Below are 13426 nucleotides of genomic sequence, written 5' to 3'. Positions count from 1 at the left end.
ACATTTTAAATAAAATCTTTAACACTTTTCTTGATTCCATATTAAGTTTCAGTAAATCTCTTTTCTTATTACTTCCAGCTAATCCTTTTCTGTATTATATATAAATAGCTGTCCTGCTTTAATTAATTCTGTCTGCTTAAGAAAGAAGATGACAGTGTCAGTGATGAATGCCCTTATAAGCTGATTTGAGGTCAGGTTTGTGGTTTCATTTACAAATACTCAGGTTTGAGTTTCGTAGCCAGGCCAAAACAACTAAAAAAAGTAAAGAGGAAGAAGCTTATTGCAAAAAGTATTGTGGCCTTTATTTTTTTCTTTCATTGTGCTCTTATTTTATTTAATTTTATTTTTTATTTAAGGTGCTTTACTTTTCTTTCAATGTGCTTTTATTTATAACTTAATGGCAATGCTTTTCAGTGTAAATTGAAAACAGTAAGTTGTAGGTCAATATTATTCTGTCTACAGACTGCATACTGGTGGACTTATGTGTAATCAAAAACACACATACTTTAAGACACACAGTAGCTGGTTAGCTCTAATATTAGCTATAATATATGAATAAGGATATGGAACACAGAAAAGCCACCTGAAATCATGTTACATTAGCTCATATGTGTTATGGTCATGAAAGTTCATCCACTGACTTAGAATGTTGCTTATTTCCATATATGGATGTAGTTTATTGAATTTATTTAAATACTCACCCAACAGTTGGGTCTAGTGCAATACCTCTAGGATTTCCAAGATTCTCTGCAATGAGTGTGATGCGATTATTCCCATCAAAGTCCACCATGTCAATTCTGTTAACGCTGGCTTCCACCACATAAAGTTTATTGTTGACCCAGTCCACAGCCAGGTTTTCAGGATATTCAACTGAAACATTTAGGACCACCTGCAAATGTGACCCATCCATATCCACCGAAAAGACCTAGCCCACAAACAGAATGATTCCTTTAAATCAAGCACCTGCTGCTTGGGTTACTAACGCATAGAATAATCATATAAACAAGTGATAAAAACAAATATACAATTTCAAACTATGTCAAGACTATGTCAAGATATACGGTATATTCTCTCAAATATTAACCATGTGTAATAAGGCCCAGTTTCTGATTACACATGCATCATCCAGCTAGCTTATCTGTTCGGTAGCATTTAAGTGGAGCCACAGGAACCGTACTGTGAAACCACTGCCCTACTGATTTCAAGATGGCACTGGTTTCTCAGGGTGGACCACTTGGCATTGTAACAGAAGCCAAGGCACCACTGCTCTTTGCAGTGGAAACCAAACCCGTCTTAGAGAGTAGGATTCTCGGCTGACCTGTTTACCGGAAATATAAGCTGTGGAAGAAGTCGCTGTTTTGGCTTGTACACAGACCCCCTGCCTAGCACTCATCACAGTCCTCTGGGGTTGGGGGTGCTAATCATAGATCCCCACCTCTTGGTATGCCCTTGCTTTTCAGCTCTATGACTGGGGTTAAAACCTGACAGCAGCCAAGAGCTCAAACAAAGCCCTCTGATTCAGCCAAGGAATGCAAAAAAAAAAAGCTGGATGCAAACAAATACTGCACAGCCACTTGCTATCCTCTAAGGTTACATAAAATTAAGCAGAAATATGCAGTTTAGACCATATCTGAAACCTTGTGAAGATTAGAAAAAGGTGGAAGATCAAATCTAACCATGCTGGCTGAAGCCAAGCAGCTCTGCCATCATTACAGTATTAGTATTATCTACAGGAATCATTCAAAGTATTGCTGTCAAGTGGCCAATGTCTGTCACAACTTGAGTGTGCTGATAATGGTCAAGCGTGCTGATAATCAAGAGGGGGTTACATGGGGTACTTTTTCTAAAACTGCTTTGTTCAATCGCCTGTGTGGAGTGGAGGGAGGTGGTTTGAGTGGGAAAGGGGCAGAAATCACATTGTCACACACATGCAGTTTGATGGACTGGTCTTACATTGCCATTTGGCCAAACATTGGAGTCTGGCAGTGTGAAGTAAGTGCATGTGAGAGAGATAAAATATGTTTGTCTAAAAGGGGAAGAATATTGGAACATAAGTGTATATCCAAGGACAAAAAAATGAAAAGCTCTGTTATCATCAATAAATGTAATAGCAATAGCACTCAGTCTGTAAAGGTTAGCAACCTAGGTATCTATTAAATACCACTCATTAAAATGTGCAAACTGAGAAACCCTTCCAGATGCCAGAACTTTAAATGGATTTTTGTGAGATATAAAGTGAAATGCATAGCGGCCAACAATGCTGTCTTTGTTAAAGATGACAACACCATGAGCAACATGGCCTGCAGTGTGAAAGGTTTTACTACAGGAAATTAAAAAGTTTTAAAGAACTAAAAGCTTTATTTGATCATGGCATTAGTTACCTTGTTTTGGATGGTGTCAGTCCAGAAGACCCTTTGTAGCTGGTAATGAAAATCTACTCCCACAGCCACTCCTCTGTTCTCAGAGTGAACCAAGATATGAGAGCTATGACCATGTATATCTCCAATCATCAAGTCTCGTCCATTAGAAAACAGTAAAGATGCCACTCCAGCTATATGGGTGCAATTTGAAAAGTTGTTATCTTATTGTTTCTGTTTTCTTTCATTTTTTTCACAGAAAAGATCAAGAAATTTTTCAGTTTAAAAAGAGTTAAATCAGCAATGGCCCGGTACAATACTTTGCCCAAAAGCGATGAAATAAATACCACAAAAATAGACAAATTGATGTTGTATCAAAACAGTTTGAGGATATTGTTTTCAGATGCAGACTCAGTAGAACACAAAGGACATACAGTATACAGTAAAGGAAATTAAAAAATTCCAGCATAACCATAAAATGGTTACATCCAACAGTGTATTTCTACTCTCACAAGCCAGACTTTTACCAGCCAGTGTGTGTATACTTTTTAAATCCACTGCAGGCAAAAAAAAAAAGTGTGACTTCAACCAGCAGTCAGACTGCCTCTGTCTGGGTGAACAGATGCATTAAGCATGACTGGTCATGATGCCAACTTAGGCACGCAGTAAGAGCTGAGCTCTTGCCACTTGCCGGGACTGTGTTTTTTACTCGCTTTTAATACTTGATATAGACTTTTCACTCTCTAAACTGTCAGCACATGCCTCTTAAGCACAGTCTGATGCATGCTAAGACTTCATGTACAAATTTTAATTATTTGCCCCCATATAAATCTTGAAATACCTAATGAGAGGAATAGTTTTGTTATGGCAGTTGTGAAATAAAAAGCACTGGCTCCTGTTCAGCTGCTATTCAGTGCACTACATAAGAAAGGCCGGCTGAGAAAACATTCGGCTGCAACAAAGCACCAAGAAGAGGTTGAAGAGGAGCACAGGGCAGAGTGCTGGGGGAGGGGTGCATGCTAAGTAGATTTGGACTGCAGGAGAATTACACCATTGTGTGTGTAGATTTCACATTTAAAAAATCAGTTGATACCTATTTATTTCATAACTACACAAACTATTGTTGTTTTACTCCAGGTTGAATTCTATGAGAATGTATAAATAGAATAAATATATAATATGAATAAATATTTATATCTATGAATGTCATTTTTTCTTTTATAGGTAATGCTGTTTTCGTACCTGTGTAATGTCATAACCCTTAAGATCTCTAACCTCTACCACTTAATGTGGTGTATTAAGCCTTATGCATATCCTAAGCAAGCATATATGCACTCTCCCTCTCTCTTCATAGCTTACTGCATATTCAGGTTTAGGTTCTGAGTGACTCACAGGATGTGTTGGCTCGGCAGTATCTGTGCTGCTCTAAAACGTAGCCCTCGGTACAGCTGCAGCGATGCGTACCAATCCGATCTTCACACAGCTGATCACACACGCCCCACAACAGGCAGTCATCATAATCTACACCAATTAATAGCATGAAAAAGACACAAGAAACAATGTAGATTAAGTGTATGAGACTTCAACAAGCACATCATATGATGCTTATGTTTATAAATGACATTACAATGAACAGAATGTTAGTTAAAAAGTGCTCAAAATATTAAGGAATTAATCGAGAGGTACATAGGAAGCGTAATAAGATTTTACCGATGCAGGAACGGCTGTCATTGATGCTGACTAGATAGCCAGAAGGACATGAGCAGGTACCACCTTCAGGAGACTCCACACACCGATGCTCACAGCTCAAAGACGCACAGCGCCAGATACCTAGAAATCAACAAATAAGACTCAATTAATTTATCTCAATAATAAAACGGACAAACAAGAATCCCTTAAAGAATGTTGTTCTAAAATTAATTTAAAGCATGTCAAATTCAAGCTAGCAATGACTCTAGCAATATTTCTGTATATTATGAAAAGGTACTGACTACAGTTGTGTCCAGCAGTAAAGTTGGTCTCGTCTTCCCCATCGGGACAATGAGGGGTGCCATCACAGAGCTGCTCCATGTTAATACAAATACCAGATGAGGGACATGGCCATTCACCAGGGTAACACTCATGTTGGACATTATCTACAGACATAAGACAATAAAGTATATGTAGTCATTTACCAAAGAAAGCGATATGAAAGAAATGCAGAAACTGTAAACTGTGTAAGCTCTGAGCCAAGAGCATAAAAAAGCACTGAAAATTTGACAACATTTGCACAATAAGAACTAATGTGTGTGAGAGTTAAAAAAAAAAAAAAAAAGCAGCCTTATCTACAGTGGAATAAGAAGCAGCTTGGCATAGTCTCTATTGCCTGGGCACAACTTTAAATCATGTGAAGTAACTACTCTGAAAGGGTCATAATGGGAGTTGAGGGGTGCTTAACCCAGCCACTCAATAAACAAGGCCTTCAGTGTAAAGAGGAGACGTCCTAAAGAGCTCTGGATGGTGGCCTGGAGTATAAATGGCTAAGAAGTCCATATTCAAAGGTTTGCAGGTTAACACAACACAATTTCTGCAAGTCATGGAGTATATAACCAGCTTCTGTGTTTATCCACAGCTGCTGCTATCTAGCTATATTTATTATTTCACAGTGGACGCAGTGCAAGAAGTAAAAAACAGAATGAGATTATTTAGCCAAAAAATACTCTTTCAATGTGCCTAGCATAAACTGATAGCTACACTTAACTTTTAAAATAATCCCACTAACTTGGTTGCATTTTGAATCCAAATACTTCAGGTTTTTCTCACAAGACACTCTGGTGTTGTTATCCTAAATTGCCCAAAAATCTGAGGAAAAAAAAAACTCTTACCACAGCCTCGCTCATCAGCATTGTCTCCACAGTCATCCTCTCCATCACATAACCAGACCTGATGTATACAGCGACCACTAGGGCAAGTGAAGTATGTTCCCCTACATGTTGGGTAAGCTGGATGAAAGGCAATCACAAAAGTTTAAGCAAATAAAAATAAACATTTTCTCTGCAATCAGACATGCCATTTATATTACAGTGATGTAATTACAGCAGTTCTGTTCATCACTCTGGTCCCCGCAGTCATCATCATGGTCACAGATGTACGCACGTGGAATACACTCTCCATTGCTGCATTGAAACTGGCCACTATTACATCGATGTGCTGTTGAAAAAAAGCAGGAGCACTTTTACTTATTAGGTCTGTATGTTAAAATGAGTCTTCTGATTATACATTATGCAAACAACAGTAAATTTAATCCAAAGAAGTGGAATATTAGGAAGAGAGTTAGAGAGTGTACAAGGACTGTGTTTTTCCTGCCAAAGAAGGACACTCACTGCAGTTGGCCTCGTCAGAGCTGTCTCGGCAGTTGAGCACCTGGTCACAGTGCTGGCTCGTGTTGTAACATGCCCCACTGGCACACCTCAACTCTGGGCACTCTGGATAGTCTGGAAGAGAGAGAAAGAGAGTCCAGTTCTAGCCATCACTCATTTGTTCCATTAAATATAATTAGGCTGTAATACAGTACAGCTACTTGTGGTGAATAGTGACAAGCATACATGTTTCTCCAAAATAATAAAAATCACTTGTTGAAAACATAACAGTATACCTCTAACTTTTATGTATGGAATTATTTTGCATGATATACACTGCTATAAATACATTACATACAGTGATTGGTGCCATGAGCTTTAGAATTGCGTCAGAGCAAAGTTTCTTACTAATCCACCAAGGAATCTGAAATTAACTTCTGACAACAAAAAGCATATTGTGGCTATTTCTGTTAGTCATTAAGCCCCTTAATTTAACAAATTGATTAAAATGCCACAGGAGCCTGGAATGATGTTGATGTATCTATTCTCTAATACACACAAACACCAACAGTGGACTTACTGCAGTGTCTCTCATCCGCCCCATCTGAACAGTCTGGCAGGTGGTCACACCTGTACTCCGCAGGGATACATGCCCCATTTGTGCAGCTGAACTGTGTACTGGAACAGGTTCTTTCGGCTAAGAAAAGATTAAGCAACACATTTTTAATATATATGTTCTGGGTGGTCGTCGACTTTCATGTACACGTGACACTAATTTGCCCTTTTGCTTATATGGCCCACACACTGAGGTTATCATGTTCCACAGGAAGAAATTAAATTACATTCCTTTATATTAATGAGAAGGTGAGGAAGGGGAGGACTTACGACAGTGCTGTCTCTCATCTGAGCCATCTTCACAGTCCTCCTCGTCATCACATACCCAGTGCACTGAAATACACTCGCCATCGCTCAGACACTGGAACTGGCCCTCCTCACAGGTCGATTGGGCTGAGAGAACACAGTAAAGCTTAATTAACTCATGGAAGGAGGTGTAGACAAACCTGCACACAGAGCTTTCACTTCAGGAATGTCATGAAATTGAGTTTTCTAAGGCGGCTTTTGAGTCCGTACAGTGATGCTGTATATGATAAAAATTCATGTTATGACTAACCAGCCTATAAAGCTCCCACAGTCAAAAACAAAAACAGCTTCGCCTTTCAGCTTCATAATTCCAATTAAGACAATAATTAATTTGTCATTGAATCCCATCCTTATATCACAGCTCTGCAAAATTCTTAGATCTGACTGGTCAGAAGATTATTATTAATTTTCTATAACAACATGACTAGCATTAATATATGGTAAATTCTGCACATAATCACATACTTTGTAACTGTCAGTAAGACAGTTTTCAGTAAAACAATTTTCTTACAACAAGATAGAAACAAGAAACAAGATAAAAACAAGAAGCTGGTGATGGATAATTTTTTACTACATAAGGGATAACAAACAGAGTAATTATGCTTCGCATCAGGTTGTCACACGACCTGATGCTCTCGTAGCATTACACGGCCAACCATCATACTTTATTGGTTACTTATCACCCTTATGTACTGCATTACTTGCACTGTGATGCTATGACAGTGCAGAGTTACACTGACAGCTTGTAATATCAAGGAAGAGTAAGTGTGAGAGTTACTCACAGCAACCGCTCTCATCTGTATCATCTGCGCAGTCTGCAGTGCCATCACAGTGCCAGGCTGCTGGGATGCATCTGCCTGTCCCACACGGAATTGACCAAATTCACAACTTGAACCTGCACAAATATTAAAACACATGTCTGTTCCAAAACTGATTTCTATCTATCCCCCCCCAAAAAATTTTTTTAAAAGACTGTGAGTAGATATTTCAGAATTCTGCACAAATGGAAATGTTTAAAAACACCAATTTAAAAACCGTTACATGTACAAAATCTTTTAATCTGACACTGTTGCATTTTCACACATTACAGTCTTTTTGTACTACTGTCATACTGCTGCTATCTGTCTTGCACCCTAAAAATTACTTTTACTCAGAACTTCAGTATGTTTACATATACTAGGATGTATATTTGCACCTTACACATTCAGATGTTTACGAGATATATTTACCCAGCTTATATATATATATATATATATATATATATATATATATATATATATATATATATATATCATATTGACAGGCTGCTAAGCAAAGCGTGCCAGCCGAAGAGCCGACACTCACACAACCCTCACTGTTCTCTTCCCAATCCCTCCTTTTGATCTCTGACTGTGAGTGGCATCTCGAGAGATAAGGTACCACCCTTGTACCTTCCCTGCTGGGCTCTGCAAGATATCGACTGGAGCAACATAGTTCAGCCAAGGAGGCCTCAATCAGAGCCGGTGGAAAAACGCATTGCGTGATTTTGATTGTCTCTCACTGACACTCTGATTAATGGTGCATGCTGTTCCTTGTCAGGAACGTAATTGGGATAAATAGTGGTACCGGGTGGTACCACAGCCCTTACACCCAAATTCCAAAAGCTGAAGGGAGAAGTGAGTTGAGAAAGGTGGGTAAAAGCTGGGGCTGGTGTGTGAATGTGTTATCACTGGATACCTTGATACAATTTTCTGCCTCTGATCAGAATAAATGAGTGTTTTAAAAAGTTTTTAAAAAATGTTAATTCTTTGAGATGGCAGATTGTACACTGAGAGAGAGAGAGAGAGAGAGAGAGAGAGAGAGAGAGAGAGAGAGGAGATTTTGTCACAAATTTGACATCAGGTTTATATTAATGCACTCATTTTAATATGTTACTGTTTCTAATAGTTACAACTCATTCACAGAGACCTGCCAGATGATTTACTTAATCTATAACATTCATAAAAGAAGTCTTGAGTGTCAGCAAGTTTTCTGCCACGGGGAATTCTTGAGGACAGAGGACTTTGTGCTTCCTGGTTTCTTGGTAACATGACAAAACATAATTTCTTTTTTGTCTTATTAACTTTCAAGTAGAAAAAGTGAGGCTAACTAATGTGTCGTTAAAAGACAAAAGAAAAAAGGCAAATCACTGTATTATAAGCAGAATCAACTTTAATGTAATATGCTATTGGATTGTATGATATTTGATTGTAACCAACTTTAGAGTTGTAACAGTAACTCATTCATGTCTAGCCACATCATTCCACTATGTTGGTTATTTTCTTGTAACATAATGTCCTGTTGTGTTTAAATCCTTTTATAATATCTGATTGCATACTAGAAAGTGTACAAAAAATTTTGAGCAATTTTCAGTAAATTAAAAAAAGACAAATTGTTTCAAATTTATTGGACAGTGGTGCTTAGTTATGCATAATGGCATCATGTTCAGAACTTCTCCACCCTGAAACCCAGACTCGTAAATTATGCTCAAGTTACAAAACAAATGCAACAAATCCTGAAGTGGTAGGTGGTAGTTCATTGATTATGATGTTGTTCTTCGAGTGTCTGTCACTGCTGTGCCCTTGGTAAAGGCCCTAAGCCCTCAACTACTAAGATAATTGTAAGTCACTCTAGATATGGGCATCTGCCAAATACCATAAATGTAAATCTAAATGAAGTGATATCAACGTTTTATTTTATTGCTGAACAATAACAATTAAACATGCATGAAATTTTTTCATATATATAAATGAGTCATTCATATGATATGTGTCCAATAAATCTGGTTAAGCCTAGAAAAAAACCTGAAACATTTTGAAAGAACAACACTGAAACCTGCTATTCACTGAACACACAAGAAGCTTGAGTGTGTTAAGAGCAGCCAAAGAGCAACACTCAGAAAAAAGGCTATGCTGTGAGGTCAGCATTTGACATTTAGCCTCCTTGCAACTTAGCTGAAAAATCCCCTCCAAATGTCTAACCATTCAGCTGACACAGCTTACTGCTTTCTTGTTGTAAAACATCAATATACAGGAACTGGAAAAAGGACATGTACTAATTAGGTAATATGCATATAAACAAAGCCATAATTATGTAATCTGCCTAAGTACTTTACAGAACCACCCTGGGGACTGTGTACCAACTTTACATATCATGTCTGTCACACATAATTGAGAGGTTTATCATCTTTCTTTCATAAAGAAAAGATTCTACCAGAATGCGGGGTCTGTGCCCAGACCACCTCATAACCATGGTTCTCATACCTAGGGTTCCTGACCTGCATTAATCAGGACACAGCAAACCCAGAACTCTTAAAGCATGCCAGCCAAATGGATTTCCAATTAACTCTTCCAGCAGCCAATTGGGAAACAGCCTTTTTCCTGCTCAGTTTACTAATGATAAAATTGCTCCTCCGCTCACTCAAAGGCAGGCTTTGTTCAGAGGACACGATCCCGGAGGTTTCAGCAGCGTCTGTAACACACAGGTAGACAACTGGCACACACGGCATTGGCAGAGCGGGACAAGCTCACTGACACAAGTCACACAACTGGAGTTAATCATCTTGCCAGAACTGGGGAAATACAAGCCTTACACTGAATAAGGCTTGAAAAAAAAGAAATTGAAAAGATGTTTAAAATTTTAGTCATAGATAATTCCTTGGAGAACCTCCAAAGTATTCTTCATTTAAAGTATTAGTTTCAGTCAGGTAACACTGACTGAAACAAATGTTAACCTCCAAACCCAGTAGAGGTTTCTTTGACCCCAGGTAGCAATTATAGGCTTATGACTAAGCTCGGCATCTATACATTAGGTTAACAGCTTCAATGTGATTTTGCCAAGAGTGAAATGTATCTGTTGCTGCCTTTAAAATAACGCCAGTGTTTCCTGACAGTATCGGTGCTGGGAAAAGGTGACAGGCAAAGCGTAATGTGCTTTTTAAACACTAACATCCTGTGGGGAACTATTCAGAAAAACGAACCCTTCACTTAACAGTCATTCTAGCAATTTCTCAGGAGGGCCCAAGGCAGATTTTATTTCAACGTCTTAATTTAGGAGTAAAAATTGAACTGTCCCTTATTGTGAATGGCAACAATAAGAGAGAAGAGCAGCATGAATGTTTCCCTGGTCAATGTGTAGAGAGGGGCTTGTATTATGCAAATGAATTTGTCTTGTTGAAAGGTTTTATGCTTTTTTTCTTCCTTCATTAATGCCTTTGCTCAGACTGTTTTGTTAGTTTAGTGTTTTTTTTTTTTTTTTCTTCCTTCTTTCAGACCATGTCTTTTCTAATTAGCCAACTTAAACCCACAGCAGGCGAGAATCCCCAACATTATCCGAGGGGAAAGATAAGGGGGACACCCTACCACTAGTCCACAAAGGGCAGCAGCAGAGGAATTTTCATTAGAATGAAGCCTTCTAAAAGCTTAGACCCCACTGGGTGATAACAATAGCACAATGGGCCGGCTGGCTGGCTTGTAGCCCCATAACCGAAAGTGTCAGTACACTAAAGCAGTCCACAAAGATGGATATTGAAATGGAGGAATACAGTAGAACTTCCTGAAAAAAGAAAGCCAGATAAAGACCCCTTGGCCCATCTTTTTGTCCCTCCTCCTTAAAAAAAATAAATGCCACTTGCCAGCCACAACATCTCTTTCTAGGTTCATGGAGGCCATGGGAGAGGTTCTGCCTTTTTCATCAAATGTGTCTTGTTTTGGTATGTTGCAGGAGGCTGGCTAAACATGGTGGAGGGAAGACGGGGTGCACCAAGTGCCTGGACCAGTCTTTGCTGTCATAGCAAAGGGCTGTTGCCTGTTTCATATGGAAATGCATGTGGCTGAATAAAGTCAATTGCTTAACAACTAACTTTGGCTCTTGAAAGTACGATGAAAAGGCTTTAGCATAAATGGAAAGCAAAGAAGAGCAATTGATCAGCCTATTAAGTCATTCTGTTCAGCACAAGAGATTTAAAAATTTTTTGCAAATAAAATAACTGAATTGTAACAGTACTGCCTAAAAAAATTACACATTAAACCCACTGATAAAAGCTAATGAAACTTTTCTAATGTCACTGTTTGATATTCTTAAACCCTGAAATCATGGACATTATGCCACCCATCTATAGACACATTGGAACATTATTATTCTGGTACTCAGAACTTTAAAAAAAAGTGGCCTTTGGTACACATTATGCACAGTGAAATCAAATATCACCAAGCTTTTACTCTATAAAATTAAATAAGCTAATTGTATCATGTGTCTGTTTATGAAGATTGGGTAATGGGTCATCGTTTACCTATGGTCCAGATCAAGGACCAGTAGCAGAGACTGTTATTCTTTAGTGTGTAGAAGAAATGCTTACAACTACAAAGAAAATAATTAAGAATATTTGAACCATTAACAGCTTATATATTTAACACTTTCTTAATCTTTGTTTGTAAGTGCAAAAACAACCCCAGTTACAAAATGCTTCCATCATCATGTTTTCCATAAATGCTCAACTAACCTTAACAGTAAAATATAAGCAACAAGTGGCCTTTACATAAAACAGTCACTTATCAACTCTAGAAAACTTCTTAAATGCATGTGACTTAGGAATATGTGCAAACATAGGCAATTTCTAAATACCTTAAAACAACCTGAAAACTATGCACGACCAAAATGTGACAGGTAACTCATTAATATCAATCCAGTACTGTTGCCTTTAACCCAGTGCAGCACAGGTCTGAAACAGGAACCCTAGGGGTCCAGGCGAAAGCAGAGCTCAGTGTGTCAGAGAACGAATCCTGACCTTCTCCACTGAGGCCTTTTGGTCATTTCCTCTCAAACACATGCTGAATAAAGCTGGATTAAGGAAGCCCATTCCTGGCTCACATTTCTGAGGAGATCAAATTTGGTTGAAAGTTTAATTTTGAGGCAAGCACAATAATACAGATTCATGTTTTGTTTTAAATTGCATCCACCTGCAGTTTTCAAAAGTGAACGGGACAGCACTACTCCAAGAGACAGAGGAATACTTACTTCTAGGGTCAAACTCTCTGAGAAGCTCAAAGCAATGTCATCTGAATGTCTTCCAAACAATGTTAAAGCTATGTAGCAGGTGACAACTTTTTATAATACATGTGCCAAACTCTTATCACTCCATCCTGCCCATTTTTAGTGTTTTCCTGGTTCTAATTCACCTCCTTTAACTTATGGAAGCCGATTAGTTCAATTATGACTTTTACAAGCAGAGAAAGCGAAATAATGTGCACTCCAGTGCAATCCTTCTGAAATGCTAGATGACAAATAATTGTGCCTGAAGTCAATTTCAGGCTAATATTTAGTCCCAGGTCTGTAATGTAACGCCTATGTTTTATTACATACAAGCTCTAGGATCACTTTTCAACAACATCTACAGCAGTAAGTAGCAGGCTGATGCACACTAAGGAGCTTACACACACTGAAAAAAAAGTAGATTACAATGTGAGAGATTGGGTGAGCTTTTAGGAGCATGTTACACTGCAAGGTTTGGGAAATTCAGGTCCATAATAAACCCGAAAACATCTAACCAGACTAAAAAGCGGTCTGGATCAACAGACAAATAAAGTGACATGGATTTTTAAAGCCAGGCAGCGCGGGTCTCAATCAGCTTTGCAGTAGTAGTGTCTGGTAGTCAGTCACATGCTCTTCTCTGTTACCTAGCAACGGCAAAGCCTAGGGAAAAGTTCTTAGGAGAAGTTTAGAGGAGCGCGAGGCGAGGCGGCTTTGTGCTCGCGACATTTCAAGGTGGTGTTTATGATTGAAATAATAATAATA

The 13426-nt window shown here is 38.5% G+C and overlaps 1 protein-coding gene across 1 annotated transcript in view; it reads right to left on the bottom strand.

Annotated features, from left to right (window-relative positions):
- Window positions 1-7498, bottom strand: part of lrp2a (low density lipoprotein receptor-related protein 2a) — a gene marked incomplete at its 5' end in the record, with an annotated part of 56728 nt that extends 49230 nt beyond the window's left edge. Inside the window, 11 exons of the mRNA XM_046844927.1 lie at window positions 702-925; window positions 2382-2551; window positions 3750-3878; window positions 4068-4187; window positions 4349-4492; window positions 5222-5338; window positions 5433-5546; window positions 5720-5830; window positions 6276-6392; window positions 6581-6703; window positions 7399-7498. Of these exons, the coding sequence (XP_046700883.1) occupies window positions 702-925; window positions 2382-2551; window positions 3750-3878; window positions 4068-4187; window positions 4349-4492; window positions 5222-5338; window positions 5433-5546; window positions 5720-5830; window positions 6276-6392; window positions 6581-6703; window positions 7399-7498 (1469 nt within the window). The remainder of the gene's footprint in view (window positions 1-701; window positions 926-2381; window positions 2552-3749; window positions 3879-4067; window positions 4188-4348; window positions 4493-5221; window positions 5339-5432; window positions 5547-5719; window positions 5831-6275; window positions 6393-6580; window positions 6704-7398) is intronic.
- Window positions 7499-13426: the final 5928 nt, after the last annotated feature.

The sequence above is a fragment of the Silurus meridionalis genome, chromosome 3, assembly GCF_014805685.1.
Source record: "Silurus meridionalis isolate SWU-2019-XX chromosome 3, ASM1480568v1, whole genome shotgun sequence".
Lineage (NCBI taxonomy): Eukaryota > Metazoa > Chordata > Actinopteri > Siluriformes > Siluridae > Silurus > Silurus meridionalis.
The sequence above is the reverse complement of the archived record's forward strand: the minus strand, read 5'-3'. Positions and strand labels throughout refer to the sequence as shown.